General features: G+C 35.0%; 1 protein-coding gene across 9 annotated transcripts in view; it reads right to left on the bottom strand.

Moving 5' to 3' along the window:
* The window catches only part of LOC105475640 (sorting nexin 13), a 469,096-nt gene that overhangs the window by 315,024 nt on the left and 131,686 nt on the right, over positions 1-22,386 (bottom strand). For 6 of the 9 annotated variants that reach the window (XR_011622210.1, XR_011622209.1, XR_011622211.1 and 3 more), the window contains exons 21-26: positions 14,442-14,603; positions 12,603-12,674; positions 10,076-10,221; positions 9,756-9,824; positions 7,911-8,023; positions 5,336-5,377 (exon numbers count right to left, since the gene is read on the bottom strand). Coding sequence is in view for 5 of the 9 variants with exons in the window: in XM_071094915.1 (XP_070951016.1) it covers positions 5,336-5,377; positions 7,911-8,023; positions 9,756-9,824; positions 10,076-10,221; positions 12,603-12,674; positions 14,442-14,603 (604 nt within the window). In the remaining 4 variants the exon portion in view is untranslated. Of the gene's footprint in view, positions 1-1,858; positions 5,378-7,910; positions 8,024-9,755; positions 9,825-10,075; positions 10,222-12,602; positions 12,675-14,441; positions 14,604-22,386 lie in introns of those variants that run through there. The other 3 variants (XM_011731067.3, XM_011731064.3, XM_071094913.1) reach the window with 1 other exon arrangement.

Below are 22,386 nucleotides of genomic sequence, written 5' to 3' on the forward strand. Positions count from 1 at the left end.
TGGGCATCCCAGTGGAACATCCACCTGTCAAAGGAAAACTCAGACAACAGCATTTAGGAAAGGAGTTTACTTGCAAAGAAGGCTGCAGGTGTTTGAGAACTTAAGATTTTAGGAGTGTTCCCATAAATTCCCAAAACTGATAAAAATGGCTCAGTAAGCCTAAACTGTACCAAAAATATGGGATATGTTGACCACAATTTTCTGAGAAAGAAATTCCATAAAGGAATTCCGTTACGTGCCAGGCAGAGGGTTCCTAAATAAACTGCCCTCAATAAAACCCCAGGCACCAAGTCTCGAAAGAGCTTCCCTGGTTGGCAACATTTTACAGGTGTTGTCACAACTCCTTGCTGTGGGAGTTAAGTTGCATCTTGTGTGACTCTACTGGGAGAGAACAGTTGGCAGCTGGAGCCTTGTTCTCCCAGACTTCGTCCATGCACTTTTTTTTGCTCTTGTTCTATATCCTTTTGCCATAATAAATCTTAGCTGTATGACTATATGCTGAGTTTTGTAAGTCCTCCTAGTCAATCACCAAGGGGAAAACTCCTAATACATAGTTTTATTGTTTCATTTCACTCTTGATGATATGTAAAAGATCATGTTTACCAATTTAAAATATCATCTTTAACACACATCTCACACACTCCATTGGTAAACCCATGGGTTAAGTTTCATTTTCACTCAGCTACTGCAAGTTTTCCTAAATCAAACATATTACCTGTCATTACATATATGGGTCAATGTCTGGCACAAATATTTTATAAACTAAACTGTATGGCATTTCCTTCTTCCCCTTACATTTTTGAGTTACTATTCTTCTGGTCACATGAGCAAAATCTGTGGAAGTATCTTTCCCGCTTCTCATGAGATGTGCTCTATTATTCCTCACTGAAGTCATTACTCTGGTATTCAGAGCCAAATTCTACTCTTTAATATCTGCTATATAATCAGCTGTTAACTTTCCATCTTCACCCTTTTTCCATCTTTTCCTTTTCTTCCAAAGATTGAACTTTCCATTAAAATGGCAGGCAAGAAAAAATTCTTTGTGCTCCAAATCCACTGGGTTTTCTGTCCAGTTTACATTCCCTAACTAAAGACACTTCACCTTTTTTTCTCTCCTACTAAAGATTTTCCAAACTACATTCCGTGAGAACATCATCCTCAAGCTGCTCATGACAAAAGATTCTGAGGTTAAGTTTAGGAAATTAGGTAAGCAAAGTTCAACAGGTTTCTTATAGAACATCTCAGAATTTTTGATATAATCATTTGAATTATGAAGGAATATTTTTGCTTTTTGGTTCATATACAGATAGTCCTGTATACGTTACATAAAAGTATAAAACTTTCCCCTCAGGAACATCTTATAGGGAACAATATTTTACCACATGCATTTTAAGAAATATTATGCCAATCCCTGATGGGCTAGAAGTTATCACATCTGATGCCTTAGAAGTCTATTGAAACAGCTCCAAGAAGGATGCAAATATTATGACCAATCTACTTTTAGAAAGGAAAAAGTCTAAAATATTAGTCAAAATATGAATTTAAAATGAGATCAAATAAAATGGATTACTAATTATGAATCTTTTCAACTGTGGGAAAAATATTTTATAATTTTATATGAGGAGGAAGTATAAAGTTTCTTTAACACTGTGGTGTAAATTATTTGCCCCATAAAAGAAAAAGCTAAATTCAGTCCATTTAAGTCAGTAATCACTCAAGCACTCATCTACCAACCTGGAACTTGAATTGATTGATATCTAAAAGAAAAGAAAATACAAACAGACCTAAAAATAAGACTACTGAACAAGCATCTTAAAAGTAACAAAAATACATTACTACTAAATGAACTCAACAAAAATGTTTGTTAATACTTTATTAGTATTTTCTAATGGACAGAACGCAAACCAAATAAATTTTTTAATCCTTTTAGTTGAATAAAAATAACTGACATTCTGATTGTTGTTTCTTTGTTAAAGAAGGAAAGTATTGATAGAACAGTTAGGCACACAGTTGACACTTACTGTACAATGATATGCACACATTATCTTTTAACATGTATAATCCTAAAATGTGCTCTTTACATTTTTTCCCTTGTAATACAGGAGCCATGCTCCTATAAGCAAAATTTACTACTAATAAAAGAATTTTCCAAGGAGTGACAAAAAAGACTTTTAAAACAAGTCCTTAAATAAAAGGATGCAGCAACAACGGAATGTAAGTTGTTGGATTAAGAAGACAGTTTAAGCTACATCTCAAAAAATTAAAAATTCATTTTTTACAATTACTCAAATACACATGCATTAAATGAAAATATTGCACAAAATTAAAATTTTAGATTGAGAAATTTATATTATTCTTAATTTTTATAAAAATTGGTACACTTTCTGGTAGCATTTAACTGTTTGATTTTTTTCCCCAAATACCAGCAGCACAAACTTAAAATGAACAAACTGAAATACTCAAGAAAGTTTTTAATGTTTTCTTTTAAAAAAAATTAAGGCTAACCAAGTGCATCCATTGGTCAATGGCACAATTGATTTCAGCAACTATTTGGAATATCCTAATTATAGGAAATGCCCATCTAAGTGATATATTTAAATAATACAATCAATTTTTTAAGGTGAATAAACTATGATGGTTTCTAAATAGTTTACACGTTACCTGAAAAATCAGAAAACACAAAGAATGATTAATTTAGAAAGTTCTTGCCTAAAGGCACCACTGACTTAAAAAACATTCAAAATCAAATAAGAGAAGACATAAAGCCTCTTCACATATATATTCATATATGCAATAAATGCATTAAATGTAGTAACTTTATTAAACATAGTACACTGTACTTGACTTATGGTTAAATATTTTACACACAGCTTGACCAAGTCATTCAAAAAGTTATCTCTAATTTTAGCACGACCACAGCTCTTTCTGATGTAAAACACAGATGTGCATAGAGAAGATGCACCACCATTTACAAAGACTATCATTTGACATTTTCTGCTTCTGAAATATAAACTCTTTTAAACAAAAATTACTTTAAAAATCTATTTACTCAAATAGTTTTTGGTATGATTGCAGTTATCTTGTAGGGCTCTATTTTGAAAATTTACAGTATTACATGACCTTTCTTTCCCTGGTTGATGGCCAGTGCTCCTCACATTATATAGAAATGCTCTTTCACATGTACACGCTAGGCTCTTACATGAATCATTCCGTATACTCTTAGATTTATTCATGTCAAAAATATACTTGAAATGGGCAGGGGCATATATGAAAATCATTGCACTTATGGCCATGCTGATGCTTCCCACAGACATGTTTCACACATCTTCACTTTTAAAGCCTAGGGCTCAGGGAGGGGCCAAGGCAGGGAGACACCCTGAGAAGAAGAAATACTATTTCTTCCACCAGAGCCACTAAGGATCTCTTCTCACTTGCAAGTTGCAATGAAAGGGATTTCATTTTATGTAATTCTGAAGACATGCAACATATGCTGAATATATGCATACTATAAGTATACACAACAGCATTATTAATAAATATGATTATTATAAAGCTTTAAAGGAAGGCTTTATTCTGTTAATAGGCCTCACTTTGAAAGTAGGATCTAAGTGAAAACAAGACAGTGATATCTTGTTCCAATCTTAAAGCTCCCAAATAACTGGGATACCAATACTCTGTCCCTTTATCTTAAGCACCCAGACTTTCTTTTAATACCAGGATCTTGGCTCAGTGGTCTGATAAGTAGCTTCACTATTTTAAGGTTTTAGTGTTAATTATTTTTAAAACAAAAAAAGCTGACACACCCAAACCCTTAGACAATGAAAATATTTAAAACTACGCAGAAATCCTGCATAGAAGGGACATGAAGACTTCTAAGATGGATAAAATGGACAGTGAGAAAATTATAGGAAATACAGAAGCTCCAAAACTAGAGAAAGTATTTTATTTTATTGGTATAAAATTAATTTATGGGTTTAAAGGTATACACTGAGGGGTTTTGCCTACTAGCTTTATTTTGTAGAATTTTACATTATGTGAAACATAAATAAAAGCATATTTTAAAAAATATTATAGTTCTTTTTTCATTTATTTTCATATATGTACACTGTCATAGAATTAGGAATTTGTATGTTTACTATGACTAATAAGCTCATTAATCATTTAATTTGCTATTTCTGCAGTTACCTAAGGCATGTCTAGATCACATAATTAAAAATTATCATATGGTAACTTTCCAGACTACTATTTAAATTTCCATATTTTTAGAAGGACAAAATGTATTTGGCAGTTCTTCCAATAAATTATATCTTCTGTATAATCAGTAATCTGTTAAAGATAAAACTAATAATTTTGAAATTTAAATGAGAGCCACCACATGCTTCTTTTTTGCACAAAGAATGCCAAAAGGAAACACAAAACTGAGTACCATAAGAGCATAACACAGCCCTTAAAGCACACATAAGAATAAAAATTGTTGTATACCAATGAATAACAAATCCAATCAAATTCTGTGTTTGATTGGTTTTATTTTATACTCAGCTTTATTTTATATCACAAAACTGTAATTCAGGTATAAGGTTATTTCACACTTTAAGGGCATTCTGTCTCTTTCCGCAGACCTGAAAGAGATGTTTCAAGGATCATTCACCTGGCTAATTCACAATATATCAAAATGCTGACACAGACCTACAAAATCATTATGCCAAATTCCTCCAAATCATACATTGCACAGTCTCCAACCGTTAAACAAATTAGCCAATTTATCTCTGAACCATTGTTTTGTGCTTTCCTTAGCTTTCATATATACACTCTGGCATTTTGTCATTGCTGGAGAATGCTGATTAGTTCGAAATGGAAGAAACCAACGCCATTCTTGCTTGAGATGGGGGCAGTTTTCTCTCAATGTTGCAAAATATGCACCAAATCATTTAAGACACAGAAATCTCTCTTGTTAATGGTGGATTATAGATGAGAATGAGAAGAACCACAGACTTATGGATGTATTAATAATCTATTTTGAGACACTAAAAGACTGGTGCAGACACAACAGTATTTGAGTTAAGCCCCAGAAGATCTGTCCATACCATTAGTCCTGGACAAAATGAACACCAGCTTCATAGAGTGGAGTGTCACCTTTTCTGTAAAGAAGGCGCTTGCGTAGTTTGAAGTTTCTGTTTATATTTCTGCATCTGCTTTGACCGTGAATGCAGTTTGTTGAAAAGTTCACGGAATTTATACTGTGGAAATAAGGTTTCTAAAAAGCCTTCCAAGAAGACATAAACCATTCTCCTATTTAATTGGTTATGCTGAAACATTTCAAAAACACGAAGAATACCTTTCCGTGTTGTCTCAGCCCCAATAATGTGCTTCAGTTCATCTAAATGAAGTGGGGGAAAATACACACAATTACTCAAAGGAAACACAAGGCCTAAACTCTTAAATGCTCTTAAATTAAGGTACACAGCAGAGTAACTGATAAACAGTAGGTAACCAGTTAATGCATTTCAGCTATGTACTACAGCTGAAGCTTAATATGCATCTTCGCATGCATGCATCTATTTACCCACTTATGCAAAAGCTACTGGGAGAGAATATAGCACAGGTGTAAAAGATAAAAAAAAGTCTCAAAGATCCCAAACTATGATTACAAACGTGTCCCTTAATACCCATGTGATACTTACCCACCACCCTGACTCTTTCCTCATCTGAAAAGGAGAATTTATAATAACAAACATCCTTATAACTATAAGGATTTATAAGTCTTTAAAGAGATAATGTGAAAAGTGATCTGTAAACTTTGTAATATTATACAAATATTCTTAGTACACCTAATGAACAGTAACAAATGCTATAAAGAAACAAACTAATCCATGATGGTGAATAAAGTTTCATTGGAACACAGGAAAAAAAAAACCCCTAATTCCTGATCTACAAAAACCCCTGACATAGTAACCATGCCATAAAAATGCTAAAAGTGTAAGAATATTTGTAGTGGGGAGACTTCCAGATGTGGTAACAAAGAAAAGTTCCCTTTAAGAAAGTGACAGGTAAAGGAGACTTTCTACTTGGGCAGGATTTTGATAGGTGCAATGAGATGAAGGATTAGCCTTGGTGAAATGGACATGAATGAGCAAATAAGCAGTAACTAAAATAACAAAGCATGTTCAAGAAATGGGGATAGTACAAGTTTGGTTGAATTTTATTTAAATTCAAAGTGAAGAAAGTGAAGAAAATAGAAAACTGATGGTGTTGTGACTACGAGTGAGCAAATTTGGCATTTATTCATAAATAACACCTAGTTACTACAGAGATTTGATTATGAGACCAACATGTATGATTATTAATTATTCATATTCATAATTATTCATAATATTGATAATATAAATATCATTTTGCTGCTTTGGAAAGAAACATACAATTCCCAAAAAGTCTTTATCTAACTAGGGGTACCAAATAATTTATAGCAAAAATTTTGAGAATTTACTAAAAAATAAGCAAGGATTATGTATATATAAATTCACATACTTTTATATGTACCCTCACTTCCTTCAAATCTTCACACCACTGTCATCTTCTCAGTGAGGCCTGCCCTGGCCACCCCATCTAAAACTGCAACCCATCCGACACTACCTATTCCATTTTCCTGCAGTATCTTTCTCTTTAGTACTTACCACTTATCTAACATACTACATTCCATTTATTTGTTTTGTGTGTTTTTGAGTCCCTCTATTTCTATTGGATAGTAATCTCCAAGAAGGCAAACATAAGTGCAAAGAACAGCATCTGGCACATAATAACTTTCAATAAATATTTGGTGAATAAAGATTTCTTCCAGCTAGATAACTGAGTCAGTCTATATAGCACAATCAGGTTTACTATAATAGTATATTAAATAATATCCTAAGCAATTGTTTCTTATTTTTCTAAAATGTTATTTCTATAATTTGCTTTTTTACCAACAAATGAAACAGTATATAGGTAAGAATTAAAATCATGTGGCAAATTTTTAATTTAATTGACGGAAGACAAAGCTGGTCATTAAAATTTATGGAGAAAAGAGAGTTCTGAATTATAACAAAATTAGAGAAAAAATAAGTATTGTGTGATATTAAATAATGCACAAATATGTCTGTTCATTCTCTACATCCAGAATTAAAATACAGAGAAAAGACATGTCGGCATTTTCAAAGATATTCATTAACAAGTGGCAAAACCACCATCACCACCTCCCAGCCACATTAAATTGCTTTTCACATTATATAACTTCTCTGATTGAAAGAAGAAAAACGAGAAAAAGTAAATCTAAGGTAGTGAGATAGCTGTACCCTAATGAAGTAACTAAAATCAGACCAACAAAATGCTACTAAGTATATTTTGTTTGGGATTATATATTAATAAAGATTAATAATCAGCCAATCAGTTGTTTCTATGTAGATGGAGTTTTTGAAATAATTTGTTTTCCTAAGTAGAACAAATATTCTTCCTGAAAAATTCATACCTTATATTTTATTAGCCCATTCACCTGTCATGTATTTTATTTAACTTAACTCCCAATATGTTTCAAGGCAGCAAAGCAAATGGTTAAAAGCATAAGCTTTCACATCACTTAAAGCCGAGTCAGAATACCAACTGTTGTTTAGTAGCTATAAACACTGGATAGATTATTTAACCTCTCTGAGCTTCTGTTTCCTCACATACAAAGTGGTGATGTTAACAGTCCTTAGCTTTACAGTAGGGTTATGAGGACTGATTAAGAACATATGAGAAATGCCTAGCACAGTGCCTGATATGTATTAAGTCATCAAAAGGTAGTTGTTATAATCAAAAGGCAGTTACACTGGCATGATGAATGCTAAAAATTCAGAAGAGTGACAAATTATAGAGATTTTTAACTACACATGCCCACTCACCTGGCATAATTGCAAGTAATTTCGTTTTTCCTGCTACTCTTGTTCTCATTCGAATACTTTTATCTCTGCATGGAACAGTCTCTGCTAAAATGCCATTTGGCCAAAATGCATCTCTATTTGAGAAGATTAAATAAATTTTGTAAACATTTTCATTTTCTAATGATACAAGTTGATAAAATTATTTCAAATTTCTACAGAAAATACAAATGCGAAGAGAAACAAAAAGTTTCTGAAATTTTATTAATATATAGCTTTAATGATATTCAACAAAGACCAAGTGTAGGGTTCAATTTTTGGGGTTCAAAAAAAAACAAACACAAGAAAAAATAACAGATAAATTATGCACCAATGCAGTTCATAAACACTAATGAAGACAGCAAAATGGGATACGTAGATGACTATATCACAGCCATTTAAACTCAAAGTGGGCATCCGCTGATGGAACATCTCATCCAAATGCAACCCTACAATATCTTGAATTTCAATGCCTTAGAGTTTAACACCTATCTCCTTCAGTTATGCCATCCCACTCCTCTTATAATTAAGCCTACATAAGACTAAATTCCAAGCCCACAACTTACAGATGGATTGACTTTCACACGTAAAACAACCCATTCTTCTTAACTTTCAGTGGGCTTTACTCCTGTTCCCCAACTCTTGGTCTGAAGGCAGGGATGAGCACAAAAACTAACCTTTCATCTGGGAATTTGGTGTGAGGGTCAGACTCCCCAGAGCAGCTGTTCTTAACTTTACACATTAGAAGCACCTGAGAGCTTTATAGGCTCTTAATGTACAGGCCTTTCACTGGATTAAGTCAGACTCCCTGGACATGGGATCCAGGCATTAGTAATTTTTAAAGTTCTACAGGTGATTTCAATGAACAGCCAATGCTGAGAATCACCACTCCAGAGGAACATCATTTACCCACCTGAAATAAAATAAACATGCCAGGGCAGGTTGTCCAAGTTTTGGAAACAGTATGGTACAGTGGGAAGAAACTTAGCTTCAGATTAGAGAAACCAGATTCCCCACTTTGTAGCCTGAGAGCCTATTCAACTTCTCTAATCCTCAATTTACTTCTAACAAAATAGAGACAAAATATCTACCTCATAAAATGGCATAAAATCAGAAAGCATACATAAAATACCGTGCACAGTGCCAAGAACTTAGTTAGTGTTCAATACTGATAGTTCCCTTCTTGCTTCCTTTCCTTCCTTTCCAAATACGTGATGCCATGAATTTTTACGCATTGCTTATCTTCATTTTTAGAAAAGAGGTTTATTTCTCTACTAGCTGTACTTTCCTCAAGGGACTGCATCTTATCTCAGCAATGGGCTGAGTGCTAGGCCCAGAGGAGGGACTCAGTATTTTTTGTATATGAAGTAGAGTATCTACTTAATTTTTGTTCCTTGTATAGGTTCCAATATTTAATAAAAAATTAAAACATAGCCAAAGAGACTTACTTAAAAAGTTCCATTTAAAATGAAGGTTAGCAAATACAACTGAGAAAAACTAATCCCCAAAACTAGATATTTGATTATACAACCGTAACATTTTTAGGTGAATATTTCAATTATCTTACAGCCACTGTATTGTGATAAAAATGTAGCCTATCATTTGCAAGATCTTTCTTCTATACTTTTCCTATTCTGGTTTTAAAGAAACAAAGATCAATAGGTTCATGAGACAAACGTTTAGTATAATTCTTAGAAGTCTTTTTGCTTATCAATGATAACTAAACCAACTTTATGTCCAGGAAGGAAACAAAAGCAATGAAAGTTAATTAGTGATAACAATGCTAAACTCTGTACTACCTGAAAGAAGTGACTGTGTCTTAAGATATACCTGAAACGTTTCACTGAGTCGGCTACTTGTTCAGGTGAAGTCATCCAATCAACATGGTCAACTATTTTTCTGAAAGTAAAGAAATGTAAATGAGTAAGGTTAAATTTTTAGAAGGTGAAAAAAATAAATATGACTTTCATAGAGCAAGCAACTTAATTTGGATGTAAATTATCCCTGAGAGCAACAGACTGCTTTAACGATGTTCTTAAAAGACCCAGAGAAAAAAATTCTCTTACAAAGGTTGAGCAATCTACTTCCAGAAGTAAAAGTTTAATAGCTAAGTAAAATCAGATTAGAAGAGAGGAGAAAAAGAGTGGTACCTATTAATAGTATCACCATATGTAGCTCTAATAAGCTGTTGAAGTAGGTTTTTGATATTCCTTCGCAACCACTGATTTCTTTCTTTTAAGTCGAATACTTCATCCATGAGAAGCAGCATTACTCTAAGTGGAATATTGTCATCCACCTGACAAAATATGGGAAGAAATAAGAATAAGTTTGAGTTAGCTATCTACTATGAATGGTTACTTTTGTTGCTTTTACTAAATGACTGGTATTTCACAAGTCAGAGAACAAGTTACATTTTAGCCTTCATAACTTGACATTAAATTCTAATGTAAAAAAAAAAATTTCTAGCAGTCATTCTGACAGAATACAGAACTTCATAGTCCCACAATAATGAATACATTTTAAGGCTATAGTTTAACATTTTCAAGGCAAAGTAGATTCATGAAGGTCCTAGGAAAAGATGAGTTGGTTCTTACTATTGGCAGAGACTGTATGAATTTGATAAGGCAAATGCTAGACCCTTTGTCTATTTTCTAATGCATCTTTTTCACAAGAATAAGATATTCTCAACATCTCCATATATTTAATAGAACAAAACACAAACTATATAGAATAATGTATTTTGCTTAGTTAGTAAATTGTATGTATTTATGTACTTTCAGGAAAAAGATGCTGAAGTTCAATCCAGCACACAACTAAATTCACATTACAAAAGGCATAGTTTACTAAATTACTAGAATTTTCTTTTAGTTTTTAACAAATAAAAGTCAGTACAGTTTTATTATGGGAGTATACAATCAGTAAGGTAAGAAGGAAGATGATCGGAATGCTCTGATGCGAAAAAATACGTATAAAATAAAAAGCAGGTACAGATTTAGTACCACATACAATTGTTAGTAATTTTATAATTCTTTCATCACTGAGAAACTGTTTCCAATTATTTCCTCATCAACACTGTAATTTAAATACTGGCAAGAAAGCATGAGCTACACAGTTTTCACTGTCATGTTGTAAACATTTCCTTAGTGCACCTTCCATTTCAAAAACTGAAATCAAATAGCTTAATCAAAACCAGTGGGGAGAAGGAGACCCATTTCATCACTGAGACAGAATAAATTCTTCCATATTCTCTGATCAAGTATATTCCTACGAGTTTGATGTCATATGAAAATCTAATAAATAGCTAAACTGTAAAAACCACATACCAAAAGGTACAATGTTATGGATATTATGCCATCAATAAACTTAATAACATCTTAAAATAATCTTGAAAAAGCAAATAAAAATATTATTTTTGTTTAAGACAGTTGATTATAAACAAATTGAATTGGAAACGGAAAGGAGATAATTACAACCTTAAAATAAATCTGCCTAATAGAACAGAATAAAACAGATCCAAACATATACGGTAACCTGATTTGTGATAAGGGAGAAACAGTACAGTGGGGAAAAGATGGCCCTTTCAGTAAATGGTGTTTGGATCAACTGGACCCATACCTCAATTCATAAACAAAAATCAATCCCAGATGAATTGCAAACCTAAATGTTGTTACAGTAAAACAAAAAAGGTTTTTAAAGAAAATTCTAGGACATGTCTGTGACCCTGTAATAGGCACAGATTACATATATAGCACAAGAAAGAAACCTAGAGAGTAGAAGACAATGTATTACATATATCCGACAAAGAACTCACATTCAGATTACATAAAGCACTCCTACTAATCAAAAGAACTAAGACAGCTAAGCCAATAGAAAAATGACAAAAGGTCTTGACAGACGCATAAGACAGAACATTCAAATGGCCAATAAACATATGAAAAGGTGTTCAACATTTCAACAGTTATAAAAACGCAAATTCACATGAAATACAACAACCAGATTGGCTAAAATTAGAAAGACAAAATACTGAGTATTGGCAGGATGTAGAACACTGGAACTCTCATGTACTGCTGATAGCAATGTAAACGGTACAAATAATTTGAAAAAGTACTTGGCAGTATCTACTAAAACTGAACTTATATATATATATCCTGATACAGCACTTTCATTCCTAAGTATAGATCCAACAGAAACATGTACAGACGTGTATGAATGTTCACAGAAATACTATTCATGATACAACAAATAGATTGTACTATATTCACAAAATGGAATACTATAAAGCCACAAGAACGAAGAAACTACAATCACACAAAACATCATGGAAGAACATCACAATGTTAAGCAAAAAAGCCAGACTTCATGGAACACATACATTACAGTTTCATATACACAAAGTATAAAAGCAGAGTAGAAGTTAGGATAGTGATGGTCCCTGGTGGAGGAGAAGGTCCTAACAGGAACAGAGGATGAGGGGCTATTCTGGAGTAGTGGTTATGTTGTTTTCTGATTAGAGTGCTAATTACATGGGCATGTTCAGTTTGTAAGAATTCTTCAAGCTTAACACTCACAATATGCGCACATTAATGATACATATACATATTACACTTCATTAAAAAGTTAAAAAGATATGCCAAGTATGACTTAAACTAAATACTACCAAGAATAAAATTAACTCACATTATCATCAAGTTGAGCCGAAACTCGGCGATGTTCAGGGTCTGAATCAGTCTTAGGAATTAAAGGAGGCACCTAAAACCAAAACCAAACCCACAAAGTAAACACACTAAAGCAGACAGTGAAAGAACACAACACAATAATAAACCTAAATGAGTATCAGCATTTGATCTGACTTTTGGTACAATATATAAGCCAAATTTAACAATCTAAAATTTGGACCCAAATACAAAGAGTAATTATTTCATTACTAAAAGGGTTTTCTCCTTTACAAAATAAATGACTTTTGAGTTAGAAAGAAAAATTAGTCAGTCAAACTCCCATATTTTTTAGAAGAATTCAAAGCCATGAAAGGTTAAATGACTTGAAAGCCAAAAAGTCATGCATCGCATAACGACGTTTTGTTCAACAATACCAGAGTGGTACCATAAGACTGTAACACTATATTTTTACTGCATTTTTTCTGTGTAGATATATTTAGATACACAAATGTGTACCATTGTGTTGAAATGCCTATAGTATTCAGTACAGTAGCATGCTGTACAGGTTAGTAGCCTAGGAGCAATAGGCAATACTATATAGCCTAAGTGAGAAGTAGGTTTGCGGAACTTACACATACCATCTAGGTTTGTGTAAGTTCATTCTATGATGTTCCCAGATGATGAAATCGCCCAATGACACATTTATCAGAACATATCCCTGTTGTTAAGTGATGTACGACTGTAGTTAGTAGTACTGCCAGGGAACAGAGCTCCAATCGACTTTCTTTTTGCCATGAAGAGCTTTTGATATAGTATGTTAATATGTTTAAGAAATTAACAAAATGTTAGATGGAAAGGACAGAAAGATCAGTATTGGCTGAAAATCATTTTGTCAGCACAGGAAGGATTGTCAAGACCATCTCAAGTTACTGGTGACGACAAAGAGGCCTAGAAAAGTTCAGTGACTTTTGTACAAATTCATATGAGTAATGAACAGCAGAAGTGGGATTGAACAATACTGATTTCAGTGTTAGTATACTTCCTCGCAAATAGAAATAAAAATGAGGCATCAGAGAAAGTACGAGAATTAACAGAAAAGTATGACTCACACAATTTTAGGAGTGGCCCTTAGATTAAAGAATACCTATGTTTTCATACATTTCCCTTACATTCAAGCATAATCTATCCACTACAAAATTCTAATAGCTATATGTTTTATAGCCTTGATTACAACTTCAAGTAACTATGTCAAAATGATTTTTTAAATGTTAATTAGGAATTCAACAAACTATAGTCTAGTATCTTTATGTGTTAATGTAATTAAAAAAAAAAAATCTCCCTGGGAAATTCTTCTATGACACGCAGAGGTCTATACCCAGTAATGTATGAGCCCAGAGACTGATGGTAATGATGAACTTTTCTTCTCTTTGATCTGGTAATCATTCTATCATGTAAATCAGGAGAAATAAGACTTTATGCTTCCTGAGTGAATACTAGTATAACTCATTTGCACAACAGAATTTATTTGTTTGCTACTAAATTTAAGAGTACTTTATGATAAAAATGGCATAATGAAATAAAACAAGATAAAGAAAGTTAACTTTACTAATTTTAAGCTTTGGTTTTAAATGAATTTTAAAACCCTACCACAGCAGAGACTAACAAGTAAGTGGATTTTATAATACTCATTTCTGATAAGAATTTTTCTCTTTAGTTTTTTATTCTTTATGAGACTATGTGTCTAGCAACATTTGGAAAAGAAATAAGGTTAAGGGAATAAGGTAAATCCAACCAGAATTCAATACTTCTTAGTTGACTTAAAAATAGTTTGCTTTGGACATTACTGAAAATGTCTTCTTACCTTAAAAAATGATTGCTTTATGTCTTGACCTAATCTTTCTGACATTTTGCCCATGTTGTCTGACATTTTAGTCATTCCCTCTGCCAAGCTATCAGGAAGGGATTTAACTGCATTTGAAACATTCCTCATAGAATTGCGAAGCGGATTTACAAAAGTGTCCATCTAAAGGGAAAAAAGATATTATACCATGATTTTATTGTACCAGAGTTGTTACCCAAATGACAAGCCTTGGAAAATATAGAGTGCAACACTGGAAAGATGCAATTAATTTTCTGGTTTATATTATGTCGTTACATTTTAAAAGTACAGAAATGTTGTCTTCAGTGTGTCTTAAAAATGTATTTTCGGCTGGGCACAGTGGCTCATGCCTATAATCGCAGCACTTTGGCAGACTGTAGCGGGAGGATCACTTGAATCCAGGAGTTTGAGACCAGCCTGGGCAACACAGTGAGACTCCATCTCTACAAAAAAAAAAAAAAAAAAAGCCAGGCATGTTGGAACATGCCTGTGGTCCGAGCTACTGGGGAAGGTGAGGCAAGAGTATGGCTTGATCTCAGGAGTTCAAGGCTGCAGTGAGCCGTGATCATGTCACTATACTCCACAAACTACAGCCTGGGCAAAAGTGAGACCCTTGTCACAAAAAACAAAAGCATTTTCACATACACATATATGCTTTGAAAATTTGACAGATGAGGTTATTCTTAGAATATCAATATAAGCTTTGGCTGCCTCTTTATTAAAGAAATTTTGAATAAAAAAACTTTTCCATTCAAAATTGTAAAAGAAAAAAAAATGTTTTCCAAAACAGAAACTGATGCAACGAGAATTAGCCACTATATACTTCTGGCACAGGTCAAAGCAACAATTAGGTATTCTGAGTAGATACTGAACAGAAAACAGGTAAAATAAATAGAAAACTGAAATAACTAATAAATATTTAAGATTTTTTAAAAAGTAATTTTAGAATACATTATATGTGCAATTAAAATCTACAGAGGAAATTTAAAGTTCACTACAAAGAAGGAAAAGAGACGTTGCAAATCAGACATGTAAATCTTATCTTAGCAAGGTGGAATTACAAAAACTGTAAAAGGAAATATGACCAGAGATATAAAAAGGAATCAAAAATCTTCAGAGTGTCAGAAAGCAAAAATGGTATTATGGCCATAAAATGTAAAATAATTTCAATTAATAAAGAGACATCTAAAGAAACCAGACTAGAGATGCAGATGAGACTGAGAGATTTTTAACAAAAATAAAGAAATCAAAGAAAAGACACAAAACCAGTCATACAAAACTACAGAAATATTTTCAAAAAAAAAAAAAAAAAAAAGTTAAACATCATAAAAGCTACCAGGAAAAACAAATTATGTTCCATGCAAAAAGAAAAAAATGAGTAACAGTAACAAAACTGAATCTCACTGCTTAGGAATCACAGCAACATTAATAGATAACAAGAAGACAAAACTCCTTCACTCTAATTATATTTTCATGGCTTTCATCAAGAAAAACTAGAAAAGATAAAATGAGTATTAATAAGAAGTGAATTTCAAGATAACTGCACAAGGGCTGAGAGTTTTGGTTGGTTACTCCCTGGCTTAAGCTCAGCCACTAGCACCGCAGACATGCTTGACGGAACATCCACCCCTAGAAGGGACACTGTCAGAGTACAACCGAGAGTAAAATCAAAGGACAGAAACTGGCTTGAATAAGGATTTGAAAAACACGACCACTGGTGGAGAGAAATACAAAGACAAAAAGATGAAGTTAATTCTCACGTGTGGCTAATGATTCTTGTGTGTGCGTGTGTGTGTGCGCGCACGTGCACACTGTGGCCTTTTCTTTTAAATGGTAATAACATATAAATAAGCTAAGTCATGAGAACATAGCGTAGAATTCTAAAGCAAGATAAGCATTAAGCATGACAATACAACATTTAAAATGTGCAGCTTGGGAAAAAACCTTGCTAACAAGTTAAAATGTTCACAGAAGAAATAGCATTTCAGAAGCATAAAAGGCATGAATTTCTATTTAATCCCCAACCTGAGTTTATAAATAGTATGACATCCTTAAAAATATTTTAGAAATTCATACATCTTACACTTCACAGCAGAAACTTGAGTTTACCTACTATGCATTGGTTAAATGAATACTATCTCATATGCTTACCCAGGCATGAGGCTATACTACCATTGATACTCTAAGAGAAACTAAATCTATATAATCTATAAAATGAATTTCCCAATAATTAAAAATAGTTGTCTATGTAGTATCCCAGAAGTACAGAAGCATTTTTTTTCCCTAAAGGTAAAGCCCAAGCATTTGTAGTAGGAGGGAAGTGGGGTAAGAAGAACGAAAAACCTCTAAAAGCGACTCTGTTGCTTAACCATGAAAGAGGCAGAATTTCATAGGCATAAAAGCAAAGTCCATCATTGTATGAAAACATTTCCAAAAACAAGATTTGTTTTAAAGTAGATTCTTAGAAAAAGAGAAAAACTTTCAGATGATCATGCACAGGAGATTATGGATTGCCAGCATAAGTGTACACTTAGCTGTCCTTACACAGATGCTGTATATTCAGTCAATTACCACCCCGGCTGAGTTATATGTAATGTCAACAACATATACAATGGTATTTTAACTTAAATTTAATCTTTAATTATAGTTTAAAATGCCTTCACCATGATACAAAACTGAATAGAAAGATACTGTGTACAAAGGAGGAAGGCTACTTGTCAGTTAGTCTTTCTAAAAATTGTTTCACAGGTTTTCTAAAGCTACGATACATTGTGTGACCAATTAATGTGTTACAAATATTATTTCTCAAGTTCTGAATGGCCACTGATAAAATGTTCGCAGATGATCTACTTTAATAGCTATTTAATTTCCAGTGAAATAAAAAAAATTGAACTATCATTTAGTCAAAAAGGAAATAAAGCTGGAAACCACAAATTCTTAATATGCATAAAAATTATTCTGACATTCTAAAGAGGTCAGCATGATCTTGGTTATCACCAATATGGTTTTTGAAAAACGTGTGCTATGGTGGATTTCCAGAAATTAATCAGAAGGACAGATAGACTCCATTATTAATTTAAAAAAAAAAAGTGAATGGCTGGCAAGATGGCCAAATAGGAACAGCTCCAGTCTGCAGCTCCCAGCGAGATCAACGCAGAAGGTGGGTGATTTCTCCATTTCCAACTGAGGTACCCAGTTCATCTCACTGGGACTGGTTAGACAGTGGGTGCAGTCCACAGAGGGCGAGCTGAAGCAGGCTGGGGAGTCACCTCACGCGGGAAGTGCAAGGGGTCGGGGAACTCCCTCCCCCAGCCAAGGGAAGCCATGAAGGACTGTGCCTTGAGGAACAGTGATTTTTGGTCCAGATACTACGCTTTTCCCAATCTTTGCAACCCACAGACCAGCAGATTCCCTCCTGTACCTACGACACCAGGGGCCTGGGTTTCAAGCACAAAACAGGGCAGCAGTTTGGGCAGACACCAAGCTAACTGCAGGAGTCTTTTTCATACCCCAGTGGTACCTGGAACGCCACCCAGACAGAACTGTTCACTCCCCTGGAAAGAGGGCTGAAACCAGGGAGTCAAGTCGTCTAGCTCAGCAGATCCCACCCCCATGGAGCCCAGCAAGCTATAAGATCCACTAGCTTGAAATTCTTGCTGCCAGCACAGCAGTCTGAAGTCAACCTGGGACACTCGAGCTTGATGGGGGGAGGGGCGTCCACCATTACTAAGGCTTGAGGAGGTGGTTTTCTCCTTATAGTGTAAACAAAGCCACAAGGAAGGTCGAACTGGGCGGAGCCCACCACAACTCAGCAAAGCCACTGTAGCCAGACTGCTTCACTAGATTCCTCCTCTCTGGGCAGGGTATCTCTGAAAGGCAGCAACCCCAGACAGGGGCTTATAGATAAAATTCCAATCTCCCTGGGACAGAGCATGTGGGGAAAGGTGCAGTTGTGGGCACAGCTTCAGCAGGCTTAAACGTTCCTGCCTGCCTGCTCTGAAGACTGGCAGATCTCCCAGCACAGCTGGGAGCTCTACTAAGGGACAGACTGCCTCCTCACGTGGGTCCCTGACCCCTATGCCTCCTGCCTGGGAGACATCTCCCATCAGGGATCAACAGACACCTCATACAGGAGAGCTCCAGCTGGCATGTGGAGAGTGCCCCTCTGGGATGAAGCATCCACAGGAAGGAACAGGCAGCAATCTTGGCGCTCTGCAGCCTCTGCTGGTGATACTCGGGCAAACAGGGTCTGAAGTGGACCTCTAGCAAACTCCAGCAAACTTGCCACAGAGGGGCCTGATTGTTAGAAGGAAAACTAACAAACAGAAAGGAACAGCATCAACATCAACAAAAAGGACGTGCAGACAGAAACCCATCTGAAGGTCAGCAACATCAAAGACCAAAGGTAGATAAATCCACGAAGAAGAGGAAAAACCAGTGCAAAAAGCCTGAAAATTCCAAAACCAAAAGGCGTCTTCTCCTCCAAAGGATCACAAGTCCTCACTAGCAAAGGAACAAAACTGGATGGAGAATGAGTTTGACAAATTGATAGAAGTAAGCTTCAGAAGGTGAGTAAAACTCCTCTGACCTAAAGGAGCATATTCTAACCCAATGCGAGGAAGCTAAGAACTTTGAAAAAAGGATAGCTGAATTGCTAACTACAATAACCAATGTAGAGAAGATCATAAATGACCTGACGGAGCTGAAAAACACAGCACAAGAACTTTGTGAAGCATACACAAGTATCAATAGCTGAATCGATTAAGCGGAAAAAAAGGATATCACAGATTGAAGATCAACTTAATGAAATAAAGTGTGAAGACAAGATTAGAGAAAAAAGAATGAAAAGAAATGAACAAAGCCTCCAAGAAATATGGGACTATGAGAAAAGATCAAACCTAAGTGTGATTGGTGTACCTGAAAGTGACAGAATGGAACCAAGTTGGAAAACACTCTTCAGGATATTATCCAGGAGAACTTCCCCAACCTAGCAAGGCAGGCCAACATTCAAATTCAGGAAATACAGAGACCACCACAAAGATACTCCTCGAGAAGAGCAACCCCAAGACACAAAACCGTCACATTCACCAAGGTTGAAATGAAGGAAAACAATGTTAAAGGCAGCTAGAGAGAAAGGTCGGATCACCCATGAAGGGGAGTCCATCAGACTAACAGCAGATCTCTTGCAGAAACCCTACGAGTCAGAAGAGGGTGGGGGCCAATATTGAACATTCTTAAAGAAAAGAATTTTCAACCCAGAATTTCATATTCAGCCAAATAAAGCTTCACAAGCAAAGGAGAAATAAAATTCTGTACAAACAATCAACTGCTATGAGATTTTGTCACCACCAGGCCTGCCTCACAGGAGCTCCTAAAGGAAGCACTAAACATGGAAAGGAAAAACCAGTACCAGCCACTGCAAAAACATACGAAATGGCAAACACCATTGACACTATGAAGAAACTGCATCAACTAATGGGCAAAATAACCAGCTGGCATCATAATGACAGGATCAAAGTCACACATAACAATATTAACCTTAAATGTAAATGGGCTAAATGCCCCCCATGAAAAGAGACAGACTGGCAAATTGGATAAAGAGTCAAGACCTGCTGGTGTGCTGTATTCAGGAGACCCATCTCACATGCAAAGACACGCATAGGCTCAAAATAAAGGATGGAAGAATATTTACCAAGCAAATGGAAACCAAAAAAAAAAAAAAAAAAAGCAGGCATCGCAATCCTAGTCTCTGATAAAACAGACTTCAAACCAACAAAGACCAAACGGGATAAAGAAGGGTATTACATAATGGTAAACGGATCAATGCAACAAGAAAAGCTAACTATCCTAGATATATATGCACCCAATACAGGAGCACCCAGTTTCATAAAGCAACAGACTTACAAAGAGACTTAGACTCCCACACGACAATAGTGGGAGACTTTAACACCCCACTGTCAATATTAGACAGACCAATGACACAGAAAATTAACAAGGATATTCAGGCCTTGAACTTAGCTGTGGACCAAGCAGACCTAACAGATATCTACAGAACTCTCCACCCCAAGTCAACAGAATATACATTCTTCTCAGCACCATACCACACTTATTCTAAAACTGACCACATAATTGGCAGTAAATGCAAAAGAACAGCAAATGCAAAAGAACAGAAATTGTAACAAACAGTTTCTCAAACCACACTGCAATCAAACTAGAACTCAGGATTAAGAAACTCACTAAAAACAGCACAACTACATGGAAACTGAACAACCTGCTCTGGAATGTCCATTGGGTAAATAACGAAATAAAGGTAGAAATCAATACGTTCCTTGAAACTAATGAGAACAAAGACGCAACATACCAGAATCTCTGGGCCACAGCCAAACAGTGTTTAGAGGAAAATTTATAGCACTAAATGCCCCAGGAGAAAGCAGGAAAGATCTAAAATCGACACTCTAACATCACAATTAAAAGAACTAGAGAAGCAAGAGCAAACAAATTCAAAAGCTAGAAGACAAGAAAGAACTAAGATCAGAGCAGAACTGAAGGAGACAGACACACGAAAAATGCTTCAAAAAACAATCAATGAGCCCAAGAGCTGGTTTTTTTCTGAAAAGATCAACAAGATAGACAGAGGACTAGCCAGACTAATACAGAAGAAAAGAGGAGAATTAAATAGACACAATAAAAAATGATAAAGGGGATATCACCACAGATCCCACAGAAATACAAACTACCACCAGAGAACACTATAAACAACTCTACACAAACTAGAAAATCTAGAAGAAATGGATAAATTCCTAGACACATCCACCCTCCCAAGACTAAACCAAGCAGTCAAATCCCTGAATAGACCAATAACAAGTTCTGAAACTGAGGCAGCAATTAATAGCCTACCAAAGAAAAAAAGCCCAGGACCAGATGGCTTCACAGCCAAATTCTACCAGAGGTACAATTCTACCAGAGGTACAAATTCTACTATAGGTACAGAGGAGCTGGTACCATTCCTTCTGAAACTATTCCCCACAACAGAAAAAGAGGGAGTCCTCCCTAACTCATTTTACGAGGCCAGCATGATCCTAACACCAAAACTTGTCAGAGACACAACAAGAAAAGAAAATTTCAGGTCAATATGCCTGATGAACATCAACGTGAAAATCCTCAATAAAATACTGTGAAACCGAATCCAGCAGCACATCAAAAAGCTTATCCACCACTATCAAGTTGGCTTCATCCCTGGGATGCAAGGCTGGTTCAACATACACAAATCAATAAACATCATCCATCACATAAACAGAACCAAAGACAAAAACCATATAATTATCTCAATAGATGCAGAAAAGGCCTTCAACAAAATTCAACACCCCTTCATGCTAAAAACTCTCAATAAACTAGGCATCAATGGAACGTATCTCAAAATAATAAGAGCTATTTATGACAAAAACACAGCCAATATCATACTGAATGGACAAAAGCTCGAAGCATTCCCATTGAAAACCAGCACAAGACAAGGATACCCTCTCTCACCACTCCTGTTCAACACAGTATTGGAAGTTCTGGCCAGGACAATCAGGCAAGAGAAAGAAATAAAGGGTATTCAAATAGGAAGAGAGAAAGTCAAATTATCTCTGTTTGCAAATGACATGATTATATATTTAGAAAACCCCATCATCTCAGCCCAAAATCTCCTTAAGCTGATAAGCAACTTCAGCAAAGTCTCAGGTTACAAAATCAATGTGCAAAAATCACAAGCATTCCTAGACACCAGTAATAGACAAACAGAGAGCCAAATCATGAGTAAACGCACATTCACAATTGCTACAAAGAATAAAATACCTAGGAATACAACTTACAAGAGATGTGAAGGACCTCTTTAAGGAGAACTACAAACTAATGCTCAAGAAAATAAGAGAAGATACAAATAAGT

The sequence above is a fragment of the Macaca nemestrina genome, chromosome 4 (assembly GCF_043159975.1).
Source record: "Macaca nemestrina isolate mMacNem1 chromosome 4, mMacNem.hap1, whole genome shotgun sequence".
In the NCBI taxonomy this organism is placed as follows: Eukaryota; Metazoa; Chordata; class Mammalia; order Primates; family Cercopithecidae; genus Macaca; species Macaca nemestrina.